This window comes from Sinocyclocheilus grahami, unplaced genomic scaffold, assembly GCF_001515645.1.
Source record: "Sinocyclocheilus grahami isolate Dianchi unplaced genomic scaffold, SAMN03320097.WGS_v1.1 scaffold527.1, whole genome shotgun sequence".
Classification (NCBI taxonomy): Eukaryota; Metazoa; Chordata; class Actinopteri; order Cypriniformes; family Cyprinidae; genus Sinocyclocheilus; species Sinocyclocheilus grahami.
Window position 1 is genome coordinate 578,559 of NW_015505706.1, and position 20,220 is coordinate 598,778.

A 20,220-nucleotide genomic window follows, 5' to 3' on the forward strand; every position below is an offset into this window, starting at 1 on the left:
TCTCAAATAGTATGTAAGACTGTCTCAAATCTAGCATATTATACTTTCACATTATGTCATGGTCATGTTCTACTTATGTTGCTGTTGTTTTATTAAGCAAATCCATTAAGTAGAATCAGATATAGGCCCAGGCATAAAAATATTTCTATGCAACAAAAATAACCATTCGGAATGGGAGCTGCGCAGTGACATGATGAACAGGTGTTTCGCGCCGTAACTAACATTATCCCCGCGTTCTACGCCTGTTTCTCTCCACTACTGTACTGTCCGAAAATTGGTACGTCAAAAATTAACAGTATGCATAGAAAGCAAAGCACACCTGAATGAACTACTTCCCCTAGACTCTGAAGTATACCTTACTACTATTCCACAAGACCTCAGTCATCGTTAAATGTGACGGGGCTGACGTCGTAGGTCAAAAGACAATTTCAATATGGCGCTGTCCTTTAAATTTATATAAAACAATAAATACTTTACCGGTTAAAAAAACACCTAACCAGATTGAAAAAAAAACTAAACATTAATGCCTTAAATTACATAAAATGAATTAAAGTGATATAGTGATACACTACTTTTTCTGAAGCATGGAAATCTTTCACTGAATCACTGGTGGTTCGAAAAGTTTCACATGATGTGAAAATTCCCCATTTCACGTGATTTCAGAAAACGAGGCTATCCACCTTATTTTTCCATAAGAGTGGGCAAGGCCATTTGTGAATTTAATGTGTCTGGCTTCCAGTGTCATCTGTTTCCAGTTCTTTTTAGTTGTACAAAACAGCTCGTTTTGCGGCTTGATATTTTAAACTGGTGTGTCTTTACATATTATTTTAATGTATTATCTTAATTATGAACATACTGGTTTGTAGTGCAAACGTTACCGTTTACTGCACGTTGTTATTTTTCTTGTTATTTCCCTACAGTGGCTAATGAACCGGAGGTCTCACACATTTACAGAAACCGGCTCACTTCCGCGTTGAAAAATAAGGTGGATATTATGTCAGACTGATTAGAACATTGGTTTCGAAACCTTTCAAAATTTGGTTATATGGGCCATTCTACAGAATTAGTGCAAACTGCTGTCCTACAACCAAAAAACATATTTAAGAATCTTAGATGTTTATTAAGATCCTTCTATTATCTATTGAAACCCACAATAATATTTGTAGTAAGCTTAATATATATAAAAATCATCATTTATTGGGTGCTTTCAATTGGGAGGTGGCTGTTCCGAACCAACCCCTAAATTTCAACACATGAAAATGATAATGAAATGAAATAATTTTTGTATTTGTTTTTTCCATTGTTGTTTTTAAAAGTATCTTTTTGATTCTTGCTATACTGATTTTAACTAAACCCATAAATGTATGATCCCGTGTCCCCCTCTCTCATAGCTACAAGGTGTGAGTAGAGAGGTCCCATCATTTTGAGGTAAATGTGTTCAAAAGTCTGAAAAATCTGTGTGTAACTTTGAGGAACGTCACTACCGAACACCTTTTTTCTGCAATAAAGCACACTTTTTTGGGAGTTATTCCATAAAGGTAGTGACATCTTTGTTTTTGGGGGTGTTATCCTATAGAATTGTCACTACCGTAACAGTCACTACTGAAACATGTCATCATTATTTCGGTAGTGACAAAAGTGAACATGTTTCACCAATCCTCATGGGGAAACAAAATTTTAGTACAGTTTTGCTATTTTTTTTTTTTTTTTGTATTTTAGTATGTTTTAGTAGTATTTTAGTATGCGAGTTAAAATTCTGTAATGTGATGTGGTTGCTACCAATTACTATCACTACTGAAAATATGCTGCCACTACTGAAACATGGGATGTTTTTTAAAGGAGTCATATGTGATTTCAAGTTTTCCTTTCTCTTTGGAGTGTTACAAGAGTGTTACACCTCTCTTTATCTCCTTGCACTGGCTACCGGTTGCGGCTCGAATCAAGTTCAAGACATTGATGCTTGCATATAGAACAGCCACAGGCTCAGCACCCGCCTACTTCCACTCACTACTACGAATCTACATCCCCTCCAGAAGTCTGAGATCCGCTAGTGAGCGACGCCTCGTGGAATCATCACAGAGAGGCTTAAAATCACTTTCCAGCACGTTCTCATTCACCGCTCCTGGTTGGTGGAATGATCTTCCCACCCCTATCCAGAATGCTGAATCCCTGACAATTTTCAAGCGACAGCTGAAAACTCATCTCTTTCTACGCTACTTGACTTCATCATAATAAAAAAAAAAAAAATGTATCTCTCTTTATTTATTCCTTCTCTTTCTAGCTTGTACTTATTTGAACAATGTCTAAGAACTTGGTATTACAACCACTTCTTGTGTCTGTTTGCCTCTTTAAGAAGAATCGCTTTATGTATCCCCCAATTGTAAGTCGCTTTGGATAAAAGCGTCTGCTAAATGACTAAATGTACAAGCTGTTCGTGAATAGATAAGATCCCTAAAGTTGCAAAGACTAAAGTCTCAAACCCAAAGAGATATTCTTTATAAAAATTAAGACTCGTCCACGCCCTTCTAAAATGTTAATGGGTTTTATTGGTTTTGTCTTGTCGCGCCGGGACACGGCATCACAGTATGGTAGGGGCGTAACATTTCCGTCACACACTTGAGGCATTCGGCCAATCACAACGCACTGGATAGCTGGCCAATCAAAGCACATCTCGCTTTTCAGATCGATGAGCTTTGTAAAAATCTACGCATTTCAGAAAGGCGGGGCATATAGGAGAAACAATAATGTACAGTATGTGGAAAATAATGTGTTTTTTGAACCTTAAACCGCATAAACACATTTCATTACACCAAATACACAAAATAATGGGTAATAATATGACCCCTTTAAAAATAAAGTATACTGAATTATTAACTAAGATGTTTTTGTTTCATTGTATATTCAAACTAATGAATCCTTAACTTTTGTCAATAACCCTTAACCTGTCAATAACCCCTCTAATTACTATTACTGTGTTTCGGTAGTGACAAATTTGGGGAGAGGACAAATATTCCCAAACTTTCTGAAAATACAATATGAGAATTAACTGCAGAATTACTAGAAATGTGTACCTTGGATATTATACAATTTGCATACAAAAATGATTTAAAAAAAAAAAAACGTCTTTTCAAGACGTTTCTGACTCTGACTTTCATATCATCAGCTATATTGGATTTTTCTTTCATGGGAACATGTCATGACAAAATATAAAAAATTTATACAAAAATTCATACTTTATACGGACCCCCTGGCCTTACGTCAAGGACCACTAGGGGTCCATGGACCCCTGGTTGAGAAACACTGATCTAGAGTGCAAACACTGCCACATAGTCATAGCCAATGCAGCACCTAAAATACTAGCAAGCATGGGGATTTTACACCAGTCGTTTTATCATCTGTTGTTTTGTGATGCATTGATCACACTTTGAAATATTAAAAACACAAGCACCGCTCCCTAGAGGTTAAACTGTGAAGTGTAACTGCAACAGGTTATTCAGTTACACTTGAAATGTCAACAGAATCATTGGACCATCAGTTCTTCACTACTGACATTGTAGAGAGAAAAACACCCCTTTCTTTGTGGCTCAGGCACTTAGCCTAGCTCTGATTGTAGTCATTTCACATGCTCTCTCTACTTAAAACACTAGCAATTGATAATTGTGTCTTTCATATGTTACACATTACCACATTGGTCTCCATTCGTTTCTCATAATATCAACAAAAGGAAGTATGTTACTCTGGAGATCTTTCCATTATCATTAAATGATCAATACAACCAAACTTGAAATTCTATCATAGATTAATCACACTCATGTCATTCCAAACCCACATGCACATATGTCTCAGATTTACGGACCTCACTATGTTGTATAACACATATTAAAGCCATTTACATTTTTATGCTATAAACTGGAAAACACAGTCACATATCATACTTTCAGTACAGGCTGTAGGTAATGCTCTGTAATCTGGGCTGTAATCTCTGCTTTGACTAATTGTAGTGAGCTCTCTATTCTCTTGAATTAGCCCTGATACATGGAAGACCATCAGCCCAAAACACATTGTATTGCTTAGACACCTCACACTGCAATAACACACACAGGCAAACATGCAATACAAACCATTCATAAATGTAAACAATTCCTTAGAACCTGTAATAAAACTTGTAAATAAAATTCTCCTGTATAACAAAGTTTTATTTCTCACAAAAAAAAACAAAGGCATCATTCAGACAAATTTGACAATTCTGCCAAATCATTTCCTCACTTAATTAATATAGATGCAAGTAAATGATGACAGTATTTTCAGTTTTTACTGAAAGTGAACTATACCCTTTAACCGATACAATTTTAAATACAGTAAATAATGTAAAAAAATACATACAAATGTCCATTATTGCAACAATCACTGTTGGAAGGATTTGATGTACACTCATTAAAAAGATAAATAGGAGAAATTGCAGAGCTCAATTTGGAAGCTGCAGGGATGGAAGCCCCTACTTCCAGTTAAAAGAGCCAATCACCTTTTTGATAGAGGCATCGTTTTTATCCAGTGATTCAAGCTTATGAAGCAGATCTGTGATAACATTACTGTCATATTTTTCTACTTATTTAAAATATCTTTTTGATTTTGGTCAATCTTCAAGTATGTAGAAGCTGTACTTGTATAACTATTACCTACATAAAAAATAGCTGCCCAGATGCTTCCAAGATGGCCACCAAGAGCTTACTTGTCTTAAAAATAATTAAAATGAGCAGTCTGATTTGTCTTAATACAGAAGAGCTTGAAATCTCTAACAAGCAGTGAAACTTTAAAAGGTAATGTACTAAGAGGGTAATACAAGATTAATGGTCTGTGATTCAAGTAACTTTCAGGATTAATGCATTAGGGATCTTTTTCTTTGAACACCAAAGATTGATTGTGAGAGACGGGCCACAGATAAGATTAGAAGGCACTAACAAAACATTTCAATCAATTACAAGCATATTGTCTGTGACCAAGATCCCATTCTATGACAGAAAATTGTCTTTAACAAAAAAAAATGTATAAAAAAAAAAGGAACAAAAATAAGAAGTTATTAGTTTTAAGGAGGTAGCCATTTTAATTTGCGATGGCAAAGTCTCAGAGAGGCTGAAGAAAAATTGCTCTGGAATCACTAAGATGCCATTTCCTGAAAGACAACCCAAGTTTCTGGAAGAGGAACATATGACGCAAATCAATACAAACACTGCATTTAGAACAATTTAAAAATAATAATAATAAATGTCTGAAAAGCCCTAAAGATCCATTGATGTTTACACTAAATGCAACACTGGAGACAGAAAACATACGGTTACATTGTAACATGCTGTTCTCATAACATTGTTTACCAACCTTCATTGTTTTGCACTCAGCAGGCTATTGGACATTGGACTGCTATTGACTATTGGAGGAACTTTCTCTTTGATTATCCATTGCTCTGATAAAATAAAAATACAATTACATGAGGGGTGAAAATAAGCAAAGCTATAGGTTATTAATAAGACATCGTGAAAAAAAATACTCACATTTGGTGCTGCTTCAAAAAATCAGCAAACTGGCGATCTCTTGTGTAGAGTTCAAGGATGCGGATGCGATCTTGAATATCCTATGGAATGGACAGGAAGAGAAATTCCCAGAAACATGTATCACATACTCGCTTACATTTTTCACACAAAATTTCACTTGCTCACCTAAAGTGGTGTATACAAAATAATTTGTTGTAAACATACGCATGCACAGACCCATACCTCCTTAGTGAGTTCACTGGTTTCATAAATATGCCGTATCTCTTCGCTGCTGAACTCTGTGGATGCCTCGGCACTGGCACTGCTGTGGACTGGGGGCTCGGGGTACTGCTGGTAGTAATGGCTGTAGCCTGTAGTTAAATCGCTCTCAAACATGGGGTTATACTTAGTGGCCATGTCTAGAAATGGTGGACTGTCCTCTCTCCTGCATACAAACATGGATACACACAAAAAAGGTTGCAACAGACATCCGCAAGGTTAAGAAGCCATGACTTAAAGAGTCAAGGGATCAAAGATCAGCCTTGTTGATGAATTAATGAAAATCTCATAATGGAATTACTGGAGATGGAAGCTTCTTCCTAGGTGCTGCACATGCAGTAATTACAAAGATGTGAGTAATAAATGAGCATTTAATGAAAATGTAATGGACTCCTAGGTGACAGTTCTTATAAATATTTGTTCTAACAATTATTTACATGCCAAAGCTGCTTGGGCAAAATATTTATATATAATGTAATAATTCAATAGATTTGACCCCGTTTAGTGTGTAATGCAAAATTGAAACCTTCGTTTTATTTTAATTTGCATGTTCTCATTCATCGCCGTTACAATTTAATGGTTACATTTTTCTTTAATTGAATTATAATTTTTTCATTATAATTTTTTATTGGTTTTAGTTATATAGCACATTTCCAGAAGCTTAAGGCTGCTTTACTTCACTCAAGGTCAAACTCTAATCAAGGGTTTGTGTCAGGTGATCAGCTCTGAAGGCTCTGACTTCTGAGGTAAATCTTTCATGAACTGGAGTTCCCTTATATAAGACAAAGTCCGTATTAGAAAGAATATTATAATGCACAGTAAAAGTATGTGAGTTGGGATGAAGCCGTGATTTACCAGATTGACTGTGATATAGTATGTGTCTTACCGTACTGGGTCCTCCGTCTCATCCTTGTCATATTGGTCTCTCAGAGTTCTTGCTAGGAAGAAGATTACTCCTGACGCCACCAGAAGGAACCCGGCAACAGATGCTATGGCAATGCCAACTACGAGTGGCTCAGAAACATATTCTTCACAATGTTCTCCTCTGTACCACCAGTTTTCCCCAACACGGCATCTACAGTGCAGACAAACATACAAACATCTACTTATTTTAAAATGAATGAATATGCCATTCTCCAGGTAGAACAGACTTCAATGTACAGGATTTGATCTGTAATTAATTTTCTTAAATGTGCACATATGCATTCAAAATTTCTTGAATATCATATAACCAAATAAACAAACCTGCAGATGGCTCCTTGGCCGGGAATGACATCACATTTCCCATCATTCAAGCAGAAGTCATGTTGAAGGTCACAGATGCTTTGGCAGGGTAGTCCGTCCATGCTGAAGTAACCAGCATTACACACACATTCAGCTTCACCTGACCATTGGTTTACTGTACATTCAGCAAACTCATTACATGCTTGAAACTTGCACGGGTCTGCCTGTTCCCCTAAAGCAAATAACCCACATAGATTAGCCACAGCATTAAGGTGGCTTGTGATGAGGTACCTAAATACATAATATATAGGATGTAGGACCAAACTGACTAAGGTTTTCTGATGTTGTCTGACCTGATTCGACATCCAACGAATATTTGTCAATGGCGAGGTTCATGGTCTGGTAAGCTGTGTTGCAGAAATCCTCTAGAATGAGGAAAACAGCAGTATTGACTCCACGAGGAACAGGCTTCCAAAACGTCATACGGCTGTTCACCACAATACTTCCATTCCTGAAGTTCAAGATCTCCAGGTTCTCGAAGTGACTGAGGTTTGACTGCAGATATGGCACCAGCTGAGGGACATACGATAACAATAATGAGTGAATGAACTCAGAAACATAAATGGTACATAACAGGACTCTTCAATTCCAGTCCTGGAGGGCCAGTGCCCTGCAGACTATATCAACGATCCCAATCTAACCCACCTGTCTATAATTTGCAAGCTATTCTGATAAGATCAAAAACCTTAATAAGGTTGTTTGTTTGTGTTTGGCACAACAGGACTCGAGTTGAAGTGGTTCCCAACCTTGGTCCTGGAGTACCCCCAACATTTTTTAAGTCACTCTTATCTGACACTCATTTCAGGTCTCAGAGTCTCTACTAATGAGCTGATGCATACATTTAGGTGAGTTTGATTAGGGAAACATGCAAAATATGCAGAGCTGGGAGTACTCCCTGACCAGAGTTGGGAACCACTGGCATTTAATATAAAACATTGTAGGGGTTCTCAACTCTGGTCCTCGAGGTCCACTTTCCTGCAGAGTTTAGATCCAGCCTTGATCAAACTGGAAAGTGGACCTCGAGGGCTGGATCTGAACTAGTGAATAATTTAATCTGGATCAAGGATGTCCATTCCTGCTTCTGGAGGGTCACCAGCAGAGTTTAGCTTGAACACATATGCCTGTTAGTTTCTTGTGATCCTGAAGACCTTGTTTAGCTAGTTCTGGTGTATTTGTGGCTTGAGCCAAACTCTGCAGGAAGGTGGCCCTATCAGTAATAGGATTGGAAGCTCCTGATTTGGATTGATGAGGATTTGACAGGATATGTGTTTGAAGAGGAATAACAAGTTATGGTAGGATAAGGAAGAGGAAAAACAATAGGAGCAAATGTATTTTAGAGGAGGTACACTACCAGTTCAAGGAACCGTTGCTCCAAGGCTTTGTACTCTGCAGAGCTCTTATTAAACAGATCCTCAGAGAATATCATGTTAGTTACGCGAAGACTGAAAAACACTATCAAAGACCGCCCAGGGTTTGTTGGCAAGGCTATGCTGGAAACTTCATCACCCTGGATGACACCAGAGATGCCACTACCCTCTTCCTCTTTGTAATGAATCACATCTAGAGATGTAGTCATAACATTTGAATTTAAGGTATGCACCAACTCCACCTCCGCTGGGGTAATAGTAGTGATGAGGGAGAAGGGTGATTCTTTCTCTGTTGAAAGAGGAGTTGGGTAGACTGGGCTTGCTGGTTCAATGGTGACCAATAGGATCTCATCCTCTGTTAGAACTTCCTCTGAAAACTGTATTGCTGAAACATCCATTAGTACAAAATCATCCTCCTGTGCCACTGTGGTACTGTCAATAGATTCTTCCTGTTCCTCTTCTTCAACCTCCTCTGATTCTTCCTTTATGATCACAGCAACTTCAGTTTCCTCAACCTTTCGCATTTCTGTTAACACAGTTTCTTCCTCGTTGTCTTCCTCTGTCCTCTCTTCTTCTGCAGGTAGTATAATGTCGGGTTTTAGGGTATGTGATGAGGTACCTGGTAAAACCTCGGGTTTTAGGGTAGATTCTGCCTCAGCCACTTTGACTGGCGGCATTGTGGGCACTTCGCTACCAAACTGTAGATTTCCATCTTCTCCAGCTTTAACAGTAATCAGTTCAGGAGTTTCCTCAGGCAAGATCTGGTCCTCTTCAACCACTGTTGTAATTGTGGAGAATTCATAGTCCTCAATCTGTGGCGTGTCTACATCAATTAAACCCTCTTCCTCACCTTCTGTCTCTCCAACTGGCACTTGAGCCCTAGTAAGTACAGTTACCCAATCGTCTTCTGCACCAGATCCAGAGGCGGGATTAAAATCATCAATTGTCAAGCCACTGTCTTGCTTGGCATCAATAATGGGACCTACAGCTTCACTATCCACAGCAGGAGTCAGGTTGGGAAGAAACTGTGACACCAAGTCCTTGTCTTGAAGGTCTGAAAGTAGGAATAAACAAGCATCTTGAGTCTTGGGTCTTTCACCACCATGTTGGTGTAAATGTTGGTGTCCAATCCTGGTCCTGGAGGGCCACTGTCCTGCAGAATTTAGAAACATTCCAGTGTGTCGGAATGTTGGAACAAAACTCTGCAGGATGCTAGCCCTCCTGGAGCAGAATTGTACAACTCTGCCATAAATCATTGTACATGTGAATGTTGGTCCTTATCCTCTGAGGAACTACAACTGGCATGGTCTATAACAGGGGTGCCCAACCCTGCTCCTGGCGATCGACTGTCCTGCAAAGTTCAGCTCCAACCCTAATCAAACACACCTGAAGCAACTAATTAGGGTATTCAGGATCACTTAAAAATTAAAGGCAGGTGTCTTTGATTAGAGTTGGAGCTAAACTTTGCAGGACAGTCGATTGCCAGGAGCAGGGTTGGGCACCCCTGGTCTATAAGGTATGATGACATCTTGCACTCCCATACCTTCTTCTTCTGACATTGTAGAATCCAAAAGGTCACCAATAGTAAAGACCTCCATCACCTCTCCAGGCAGCTCAGATGTTTTTTCTACTGCTAAGATATCATCCTAGACAATAATCAAAATAAAACAGTTGATTCCCAGACTTTTTTGAAGTTACTGTTCCTTAAAAGTTGTTCCTGTTTTTCCATTCTTAGAGTTAGGGTTTTGTTGAAATTGTTAAACATTAAACTTTGGTACAAAACTTGCCCACATTTCTTATTCTCTGTGTCAAGAATACTATCTCAAATTGTGCACCTTGTTGAGTATACATGTACATATCTAGTTGGTATACTGTAGTTGGTGACTTCATTGCCACCTTGACAGAAATGTAATTCACCTTGTGGTCAGGGTCTAGAGATTCTTCTGCAGGATGGCTTTCCTCTGGAAAGGTTTCCACTGACAAGAGAACATCACACCATGACAGACTGCTGAGATGTACTGTAGAGGACTAGTAGCTACAAGCAGATAGAGCAGTACCATGCAGAGCCTCAGTGATGTCGGGGTGGATGTCAATAATGGTGTACTGAACAGTGGGCCCTTCTGAGTAACTAAAGGTGCCCTCTACCATGTTGGATTGAAGATTAATGAAGTCCAGTGTCTCACTGCTGATCTCTTCACTGCTGGTCTGGAGGGACACAGCATATTCCACCAATACTGCCTTATCACGACTGCAGAGAGAAGACAACAACTGCACTTACAATGGATGTCTATGGGTTTGTATTGGATATAGCTTTGCACAGAAAAAATTAACAAGTGATGATCACAATAGTCTCACATGATCAGTTGTAATGTTAGAGTAAATTTTTTCAAGACACTGTATATTTTAAAGTGCTTATGTCAGAATAATTTCATGCCCCATTGACTTCCATAGTAATTGCATGACTATAAACATGAATCTTGCTTGTTTATTCTAACTCAAAAAAACTAACCTGCATTCATGCACACAATCAAGTTTAATTTACCTTGAGGGATCCATCTGTGGCCTGCAGGAAAGATAAAGTTCATATTTTTAGCACAATTACCACTGCAGCAGGTCATAGGCTAATGCTGCATATTGTCTTATTATTCATTAACTATGGCATGTTCCAATCCGACAACCAGGAAGTGTTTCAATTCTCGTACATTTTATATAGTGTATCTATTATTTTATTATTTAAAATCTAAAACAGTTATTTCTATAAAAAAACATTTTGCTTGAACTGTATGCTTGACCTGTCATTTTTAAAATGCTACAGGGTTTCGTATGTTGTAATCAAATGCAGTGATATTCATACAATATTTAAATGCAACTATATTAACAAAATTAAACATGCACTAACACACCTGATGTTCAATACCGATACACTCTTGAATTCTGTCAGTTTCTTCAAAGCAGCTGAAATCTTTATGAAATGTCAAACAGGCAACACAAAACCAAAATGATACAGTAATTAAGGTTGGTACAGAACAACCATTATATATAACATTTGTGTAAAAATTAAAGCAAGTACAGTATGTGGGTGTGTTGTACCTTCTCTGTGATCTTGTGAGTGAGTCTGCCATGCTCACTGCTGGTGGAGTTGAACAGCTCTTCACTCCATGGTTCTCCAGTCAATAACATAGCCAGCTCCACCCTCTGCTCAACCAGAGGATGTGAAGGCGAAGCAGCTGCTTCCTGCTCAATCTCATTAATGATCTACAACAGACAACACACACACACACACAAACTTTGTTGAGCAGGTGTTCAGTATTCATAATTTAGTTATATGTATATTTTTGCATGTATCATGACTCATGAGTGCATCAGATTAGAACCAGACTTGACTTTATATCAGTACGAACAGTATGTTTCAGCCTGCCAAACACCTACCTCAGTATCCATCTCCATTGTCATGACAGCAGATGGTGCTTCTGCAGTAACTTCCTTCACGCTCTCTGAGACAACCTCATGTGGAAGCACCGTGGTCACCACCACAGTGGTCTCTGCTGGAAGCTCATCACCTACCAAGTTTTGAAGATAATTATTTGTCTCTTGGGGTGCAGACAAATGTTATTTCAAGATCATTGCAAGTTTATTTATTTCCAATTACAGCATTTAAATCTGAATTGCACACATTAAGTTTGCATCAAAATAGCCCTGTAGAACCTCAGAAAAGTTATAAGCATTACCGATTTCAGACAACAGTTTTGGTCTTGCTATCATCAAAAATATTTTTTTCTAGAAATATACAGTTTAGACATTCAGTAGTTTCAAATGAAATGCAAACCAAACCCTACAAGCCATGTATCTTATCCTTTTTACTTTACAGTCATTAGCAGAGATGCAAACAGGTATGTAAAAAAGGTGAGAGCATTGCGCGAATCGGGGACATGCTCCACACAGAATTCCTTTTAAAGATATTTGCTTTACATGCTCATTTGTAGTTACTTTAAGGTTGTTTATATATATATATATATATGACCCTGGACCACAAAACCAGTCATTGAAATTGAGATTTATACATCATCTAAAAGCTGAATAAATAAGTTTCCATTGATGTATTGTCTGTTAGGATAGGACAATATTTGGTCGAGATACAAATATTTGAAAATATGGAATCTGAGGGTGCAAAAAATCTAAATATTGAGAAAATCGCCTTTAAAGTTGTCCAAATGAAGTCCTTAGCAATGCATATTACTAATCAAAAATTACGTTTTGATATATTTACAGAAGGAAATTTTATCTTCATGGAACAATAACATGATCTACTTCATATCCTAATGATTTTTGGCATAAAAGAAAAATCTATAATTTTGACCCATACAATGTATTGTTGGCTATTGCTACAAATATACCCGTGCTACTTATGACTGATTTTATGGTCAAGGGTCACACTTTTTATTATATGTCCAAAACTGTAATTTTTCACAAGCAAAAAAACTTAATTAATTAACATCTTGTCGCAAAATTTTACAAAAATCAAGATTTCTTATATTTGGTCATGGAATGATGCAATATATAAGTGCGATGCAGGGTATTTAAGACGATATTGGCTGATTAGACAGCAATGCTGACCTAAAATGCAAAATGTTTGCCCTCTCTCTCTTCACCGTTCCCACATCTCTGACCTCAAATACATAAAATATTACCCTTTTTAGACATAGTTTTTGAAGTAAAGTGTAAAGAAAATACTATACAAAACTTAGTGAAACAACCAGGGGCCACCATGGTAAGACTGTATTTTAAGAACTAATTTGACCAACTAGCAGTTGCCAAGGGGTAATCAGTTTTACTTTTCCAACACAAACAAGATCAAACTACCTTTTCATAACTGAATTTAAAGGGGTCATATGATGCGATTTCAATTTTTCCTTTCTCTTTGGAGTGTTACAAGCTCTTGGTGCATAAAGATCTGTAAAGTTGCAAAGACTAAAGTCTCAAATCCAAAGAGATATTCTTTATAAAAGTTAAGAGTCAACCACGCCCTCCTAAAATGGCTCGTTCTAACACGCCCCCACATACGTCACGATGTGGGAAGATTTGCATAATGCCGCCCAAATGTTCATGCAAAGAAAGAAGGCTAACTTTCATTCTCGCTGTAGTATTGTTGCTGTGTATAAGGCTCTGTGTTTCTCGTTGTGAAAGTGAAACTACTTTGTTTGGTCTTTCAAAAGAGGACGATATCCACTTCGTCATGCCTAGAGCTGATCCGGGCTGGTCGCTGAGGAAATACATCAACTTCGCGCTTTGGATCGCTGGATCGGCTTTCACCGTGGACAAAGCGGAGTTCAGCCCGGGGTCGTCACATGTGGTTGCTGCAAGCCCGCCGGCCGCTCCTTTGTCGAAACCTCCGGCCGTTCCTCACTCTAGGCCGCCGTGTGTGACGCTGTGTTTCTTTTTGAAAGTGAAACTACTTTGTTTGGCCTTCCAAAAAAGGACACGACTAGAAATCAGTGGTTAAGTTGTATTTACAACACTGTTCCAGAACAGTTCAACCCAAATATTCAGATGTGTCCAGCGCATTTTATGGAGGACTCCTTTTTACTTTACAGTCATTAGCAGAGATGCAAACAGGTATGTAAAAAAGGTGAGAGCATTGCGCGAATCGGGGACATGCTCCACACAGAATTCCTTTTAAAGATATTTGCTTTACATGCTCATTTGTAGTTACTTTAAGGTTGTTTATATATATATATATATATGACCCTGGACCACAAAACCAGTCATTGAAATTGAGATTTATACATCATCTAAAAGCTGAATAAATAAGTTTCCATTGATGTATTGTCTGTTAGGATAGGACAATATTTGGTCGAGATACAAATATTTGAAAATATGGAATCTGAGGGTGCAAAAAATCTAAATATTGAGAAAATCGCCTTTAAAGTTGTCCAAATGAAGTCCTTAGCAATGCATATTACTAATCAAAAATTACGTTTTGATATATTTACAGAAGGAAATTTTATCTTCATGGAACAATAACATGATCTACTTCATATCCTAATGATTTTTGGCATAAAAGAAAAATCTATAATTTTGACCCATACAATGTATTGTTGGCTATTGCTACAAATATACCCGTGCTACTTATGACTGATTTTATGGTCAAGGGTCACACTTTTTATTATATGTCCAAAACTGTAATTTTTCACAAGCAAAAAAACTTAATTAATTAACATCTTGTCGCAAAATTTTACAAAAATCAAGATTTCTTATATTTGGTCATGGAATGATGCAATATATAAGTGCGATGCAGGGTATTTAAGACGATATTGGCTGATTAGACAGCAATGCTGACCTAAAATGCAAAATGTTTGCCCTCTCTCTCTTCACCGTTCCCACATCTCTGACCTCAAATACATAAAATATTACCCTTTTTAGACATAGTTTTTGAAGTAAAGTGTAAAGAAAATACTATACAAAACTTAGTGAAACAACCAGGGGCCACCATGGTAAGACTGTATTTTAAGAACTAATTTGACCAACTAGCAGTTGCCAAGGGGTAATCAGTTTTACTTTTCCAACACAAACAAGATCAAACTACCTTTTCATAACTGAATTTAAAGGGGTCATATGATGCGATTTCAATTTTTCCTTTCTATTTAGAGTGGTACAAGCACTTGGTGCATAAAGAAGATCTGTAAAGTTGCAAAGACTAAAGTCTCAAATCCAAAGAGATATTCTTTATAAAAGTTAAGAGTCAACCACGCCCTCCTAAAATGGCTCGTTCTAACACGCCCCCACATACGTCACGATGTGGGAAGATTTGCATAATGCCGCCCAAATGTTCATGCAAAGAAAGAAGGCTAACTTTCATTCTCGCTGTAGTATTGTTGCTGTGTATAAGGCTCTGTGTTTCTCGTTGTGAAAGTGAAACTACTTTGTTTGGTCTTTCAAAAGAGGACGATATCCACTTCGTCATGCCTAGAGCTGATCCGGGCTGGTCGCTGAGGAAATACATCAACTTCGCGCTTTGGATCGCTGGATCGGCTTTCACCGTGGACAAAGCGGAGTTCAGCCCGGGGTCGTCACATGTGGTTGCTGCAAGCCCGCCGGCCGCTCCTTTGTCGAGACCTCCGGCCGTTCCTCACTCTAGGCCGCCGTGTGTGACGCTGTGTTTCTTTTTGAAAGTGAAACTACTTTGTTTGGCCTTCCAAAAAAGGACACGACTAGAAATCAGTGGTTAAGTTGTATTTACAACACTGTTCCAGAACAGTTCAACCCAAATATTCAGATGTGTCCAGCGCATTTTATGGAGGACTGTTTCCTGAACCTGGAAGAGTAGACTACAATGCCGGCTGTTCTGACTCACAGACTGTAAGAATGTCTTCATAATTAAAGGATTTGCCACTGATAATTCAAACGCAAGCTTTGAGCAGTGTAGAGTAGCACTTGTTGTTTGTCATTTCTCCGATCACAAATGCAGACATGATTTTATGTTTACGCAGCGCGATGCAATGCGTAAAAAGACATCACAAGTCATTATAATCCGTAATTATGTTCCCACTGAATGCTACAAATGCCTCATTTATAATGGGTTTTAATGTTTTTGTCTCGTCGCTCCGGCCGGACAGGGCATCACAGTATGGTAAGGGCGTAACACACGCTTGAGGTATTCAGCCATACATCACAACGCACTGGACAGCTGGCCAATCAGAGCACACCTCGCTTTTCAGACCGACGAGCTTGTAAAAATTTACGCATTTCAGAAAGGCGGGGCATGGAGTAGAAACAATAATATACAGTACTACCAAAAAGATTTTGTAAGGGTTTTATACATTTATGTAAGAAACTGTCAGCAACAACAATCATAATAGACAGACCTGGTGGCACATGGTCTTGCGAAGACTCCTCAGGTCTGTATAAAAAAAAATGAAAATGAAAAAATCCTTCAAATGTATGAGTTAACTATTCAACCACACACACAAGTTCTCTAATGCATGGTACATTTAATGAAAAAATAAAGAACAGGTATAAAGTGTGTATACCTGCATACTGAGTATCTAGGTGTATTACTGAAAAGAAAGAGGAAGACAAATGGTGAGGAGAAAAACAGACTCAGTAAGACAATTACAATAAATAAATGGCTGAGGAGAAGGGGGTATTTATAAAAGGATTGGGGGGGTGAAAACAGGTTTTTAAAATGTTAATGCACCTTTTCAGCCCCGTCTGCGCAAGTCTCTGTAATGAACCATAAAGATTCAAAAGACAAGACGTCAGATATGCACATGCACCAGTCACCAATGATACTCTATCCATACCAAAAGTATCAGCTAATATAACTAATACAACATTAATGATACAGGTCTTGTGCTACATACTTTGTGGATAAGTGCTAAGTGTTCTTCTGATTGGCTAAAGGCAGCGCCAATCTCCTGTATAGAGAGTCTTTCTGTCTGGCACTGGCTCATCCAGCTCTTGTATTCGTCCTGATTTGGGAGGCGATCCAAGAAGGTTTTGAAAGCCTCCCACACGATTTCCTGACATGCTGATGTAAAAACAACAACAACATTGTATTAGTGCAACAAAACGCATCAGAACAGTAAGTAATACAATCAGTCGGTCTTGACAGGAAAGGATTTCACAGGATTGACCACTTAAAGGGTTAGTTCACCCAAAAATGAAAATTCTGTCATTAATTACTCACCCTTGTGTTGTCCGAAACCCGTAAGACCTTCGTTCATCTTCGGAACACAATTTAAGATATTTTTGATGAAATATGAGGGCTCTCTGACCCTGCCATAGACAGCAAGGTAACTACCACGTTCAAGGTCCAGAAAAGTACCAAGATTATCGACAAAGTAGTCTGTGACATCAGTGGTTCAACTGTAAAGTTATGAAGCTACAAGAATACTTTTTTGCACAAAGAAAACAAAAATAATGACTTTATTCCACATTTTCGTCTCCACTGCATCACTTTGGACGCGCGTTCACGACAGTATCATGACGCGAGCGTGTGGCGGTGCTGACCCAGATCTGGCGTAATGATGTCATCACGCCGGATCTGGGTCAGCGCCGGCGCCGCCACACGCTCACGTAATTAATGACAGAATTTTCATTTTTGGGTGAACTATCCCTTTAAGTGAGGACTGGACACTTAGACACTTGGCTCTACAGCCAGGATTTTTGAGCTTCCCACGACAAACATACGGCTCATAATGCTAAAAAAAAACACAGAAGCAAACATATAGTCTAACATTCAGCATAATCCAATAATCTGCTGTTGTTACAAATTACATATTTGAAGTACTATGGAAGTACCTCATTTTTGACAAACATAATATTAATACTGTGATAGTCTTGAAAATGGTAATGGTAAAAGAGGAAATGGTAATTAATCATTACCACCGTATGTCAAAGCACCATGGATTTACCATCTGATACGTCACTGCAACACCCAAGTAACCTGATAAGACTATTTCTATTTTATTTTGCAAGAATGTTGAAATTGGAATTCTGTGCCACAGTTGTTTGCACACATGGGTGCATTTTCTTGACAGAGACAGCAATTTTTAGTCCAGACACTGTGGTGCAATCACAAACTCTACTTTTACAATTAGTGTACCAAATGTGCTTAGACAAGATCGCTCACACCCTCAATCTCAGTCATGGATATAAAGGCTTTGACCTTACTGGCCCTAATCCAATGTGTTAGCTGACTTTTACCCCCACCATATTGCCTTCTAATTCGATTGTCTTGAGGTCCTTCAACACTAACCTGAAACCTCAGAGTGGATCTGACTGCCAAACGCTAATGAGATCTCATCATTACATGCTGTCAGCTCTACAGAATAGCTTGTACTAGTTGATTATTATTTAATGGAAATCTTTGTAGATTCTTGATGATGAGGTTTTAACATAAATGTGGATCTGATTAGAATCTTGTTACTTGGGTCAAGATTTGGTTTTGGGTAATGGTCTATTTGCAATGTGCTAATGGTGATGATTATTTTAACCACAGGTCGGCACAAGAAGAGAATCTGCAAGAACTTCATGATTAGTTTTTAATATATCTAGCAATATATACGGTACAACTTTCTGCCAGCTGTCCTTGCTCTTACCTATTAATAAAATCCTAAATTCTTCAGAGCTAATGATGTCTCATGTTTGTGCTGTTGTTTTCCAACCAAAAATGATATAACTCTTTGTGGAATGATGTCATTTAGGGTCTATCTTCTGTTAGTAAAAAGGCTATTACCAAAAAGACTAAAAGTAGTGAAAATATAAAAAATTCACCTCTGCATCCACTTAATTGTGTTTTTGTGCCAAAATTGTGTATTAATATTATGTAATCTTTAATTATATCTTTAAGAGACACTAAGGCTTGTGGTTTTAGAATGTTCCAAAAAGGAAGTATACAAAAAGCTACTTTCAGTTCTTTGGCACTGAATTCTGTATATATAGTAAATTAATGCATGTACAAGCAACACTATACACAGATTATACAATGCTATTACTATTAATACTATAATATTAATACTAAAAGTTTAAACAGAATTAGTAATAGTGTCTCACCTCTGAGCTGGTAATATTTCAGGTGGTTACTGACGGCTTGCTGCACTGTTTCTTGACTGCAGAGGCGTAGTCCACTGGACAGAAAAACATTACGCTTATGTCTTGGCAAGGGTCCATGGTCTGCAGGCTTTTCCACAAACCTTTGAAACAATCTTTGTGAGTGCTTATCGGAGTTTCCAAACATGAGAATACGGTCAACTTCCCCTGAAAAAAGAAATATACAAACAAATTACTTGGTGATAACCATTAGCCATCACACTCCCACCTAATACATATATACACACATACACAAAGATACACACCTGCAGAAATATCCAGCTGGCTTATTGCAAAAATGCAGCCTAACCAACACAGGATACAGGTCCATATGAGTTTCCACATAGTGACTTCCTGTGGCTTGAAAATTAAGCTGTTGTGCAATAGTAGCCGCTTCACTTCGGACGATGTGACCAAACCTTCCCACACCTGTGCATACCTGTTACACAGTATCCACTGATAGTTATGATAGTATATTGTTGTTATAAATTGCTATCCAGATTGTCAAAGATGAGCACAGGTGTAGAACTGTGGGGATCCTATGGCAGGTAGGCAGATGGAAGGGATTTTCCTTTTTTTCTTCTTCTAATCTTGTTTAGTAATCCTGTAGAGCAGCTAATCAAGCAGTAACTGGAAGAACTGGAGTTAACTATGAGCGCAAACCAAATATACATGTGCTGGAAATGAGGAGTTAAGGAGAAAACAAGGAAAATCTGATTTGCCAGATATCCATAAACCAAAATAATCTGAACCCAATATACAGTTCTCAGTGGAGGCATACTAACGTGACGCTTACGTAATCACTGCTCAACTGAACACTTGACCACCTGTAAGGTTAAGGACAGGTGTTAATGGTTTAACCCTTAAAGTCTGCAACAACTGTAAATGAACTGGAATCAAGATGCTTTGACTCATATAAGCTTTGGACTGGTATAATGTCAAATAAACAAATGCAATATAGCAATTAAGTACAAGGTAATAAACAAGTAAATTACATGACCAAAAGTATGCAACAAAAGTTGCAATGAAATGGAAGTAGTGATAGAAATAAAATGTAGCACAGGGCAGATCTGAATGCAACCTTGCAGTTGAATATAAGAAAGGGGCAGGGTTTAAGTGTACTAAATGGCTGGACAAGTCTGGCATACATCACCAGAGAGAAGCCTGTCTTTTTA

The 20,220-nt window shown here is 38.1% G+C and overlaps 1 protein-coding gene across 1 annotated transcript; it reads right to left on the minus strand.

The window, feature by feature from the left end:
• Positions 1 to 4,543: 4,543 nt before the first annotated feature.
• Positions 4,544 to 19,827, minus strand: impg2a (interphotoreceptor matrix proteoglycan 2a). Its single transcript, XM_016237955.1, has 21 exons — positions 19,312 to 19,827; positions 19,010 to 19,213; positions 16,816 to 16,982; positions 16,650 to 16,675; positions 16,483 to 16,509; positions 16,318 to 16,352; positions 11,885 to 12,015; positions 11,546 to 11,710; positions 11,359 to 11,417; positions 10,998 to 11,018; positions 10,513 to 10,703; positions 10,373 to 10,431; positions 9,999 to 10,101; positions 8,440 to 9,509; positions 7,382 to 7,601; positions 7,050 to 7,260; positions 6,691 to 6,879; positions 5,769 to 5,970; positions 5,547 to 5,626; positions 5,374 to 5,458; positions 4,544 to 5,190 (listed from the first exon to the last, which is right to left on the minus strand). Exons 1-20 carry the CDS (start codon positions 19,388 to 19,390, stop codon positions 5,416 to 5,418), a joined length of 3,282 nt encoding a protein of 1,093 aa, XP_016093441.1. The 5' UTR covers positions 19,391 to 19,827; the 3' UTR covers positions 4,544 to 5,190; positions 5,374 to 5,415.
• Positions 19,828 to 20,220: the final 393 nt, after the last annotated feature.

Excerpts from the sequence above, each read along its gene's own strand:
- impg2a (XM_016237955.1), bottom strand. The coding sequence starts at position 19,390 with ATGTGGAAACTCATATGGACCTGTATCCTGTGTTGGTTAGGCTGCATT. Across the intron at positions 16,676-16,815 it reads ACTTAGCACTTATCCACAAA|AGACTTGCGCAGACGGGGCT; the intron begins GTATGTAGCACA and ends GGTTCATTACAG. Across the intron at positions 5,459-5,546 it reads TTTTTGAAGCAGCACCAAAT|AGCAATGGATAATCAAAGAG; the intron begins GTGAGTATTTTT and ends TTATTTTATCAG.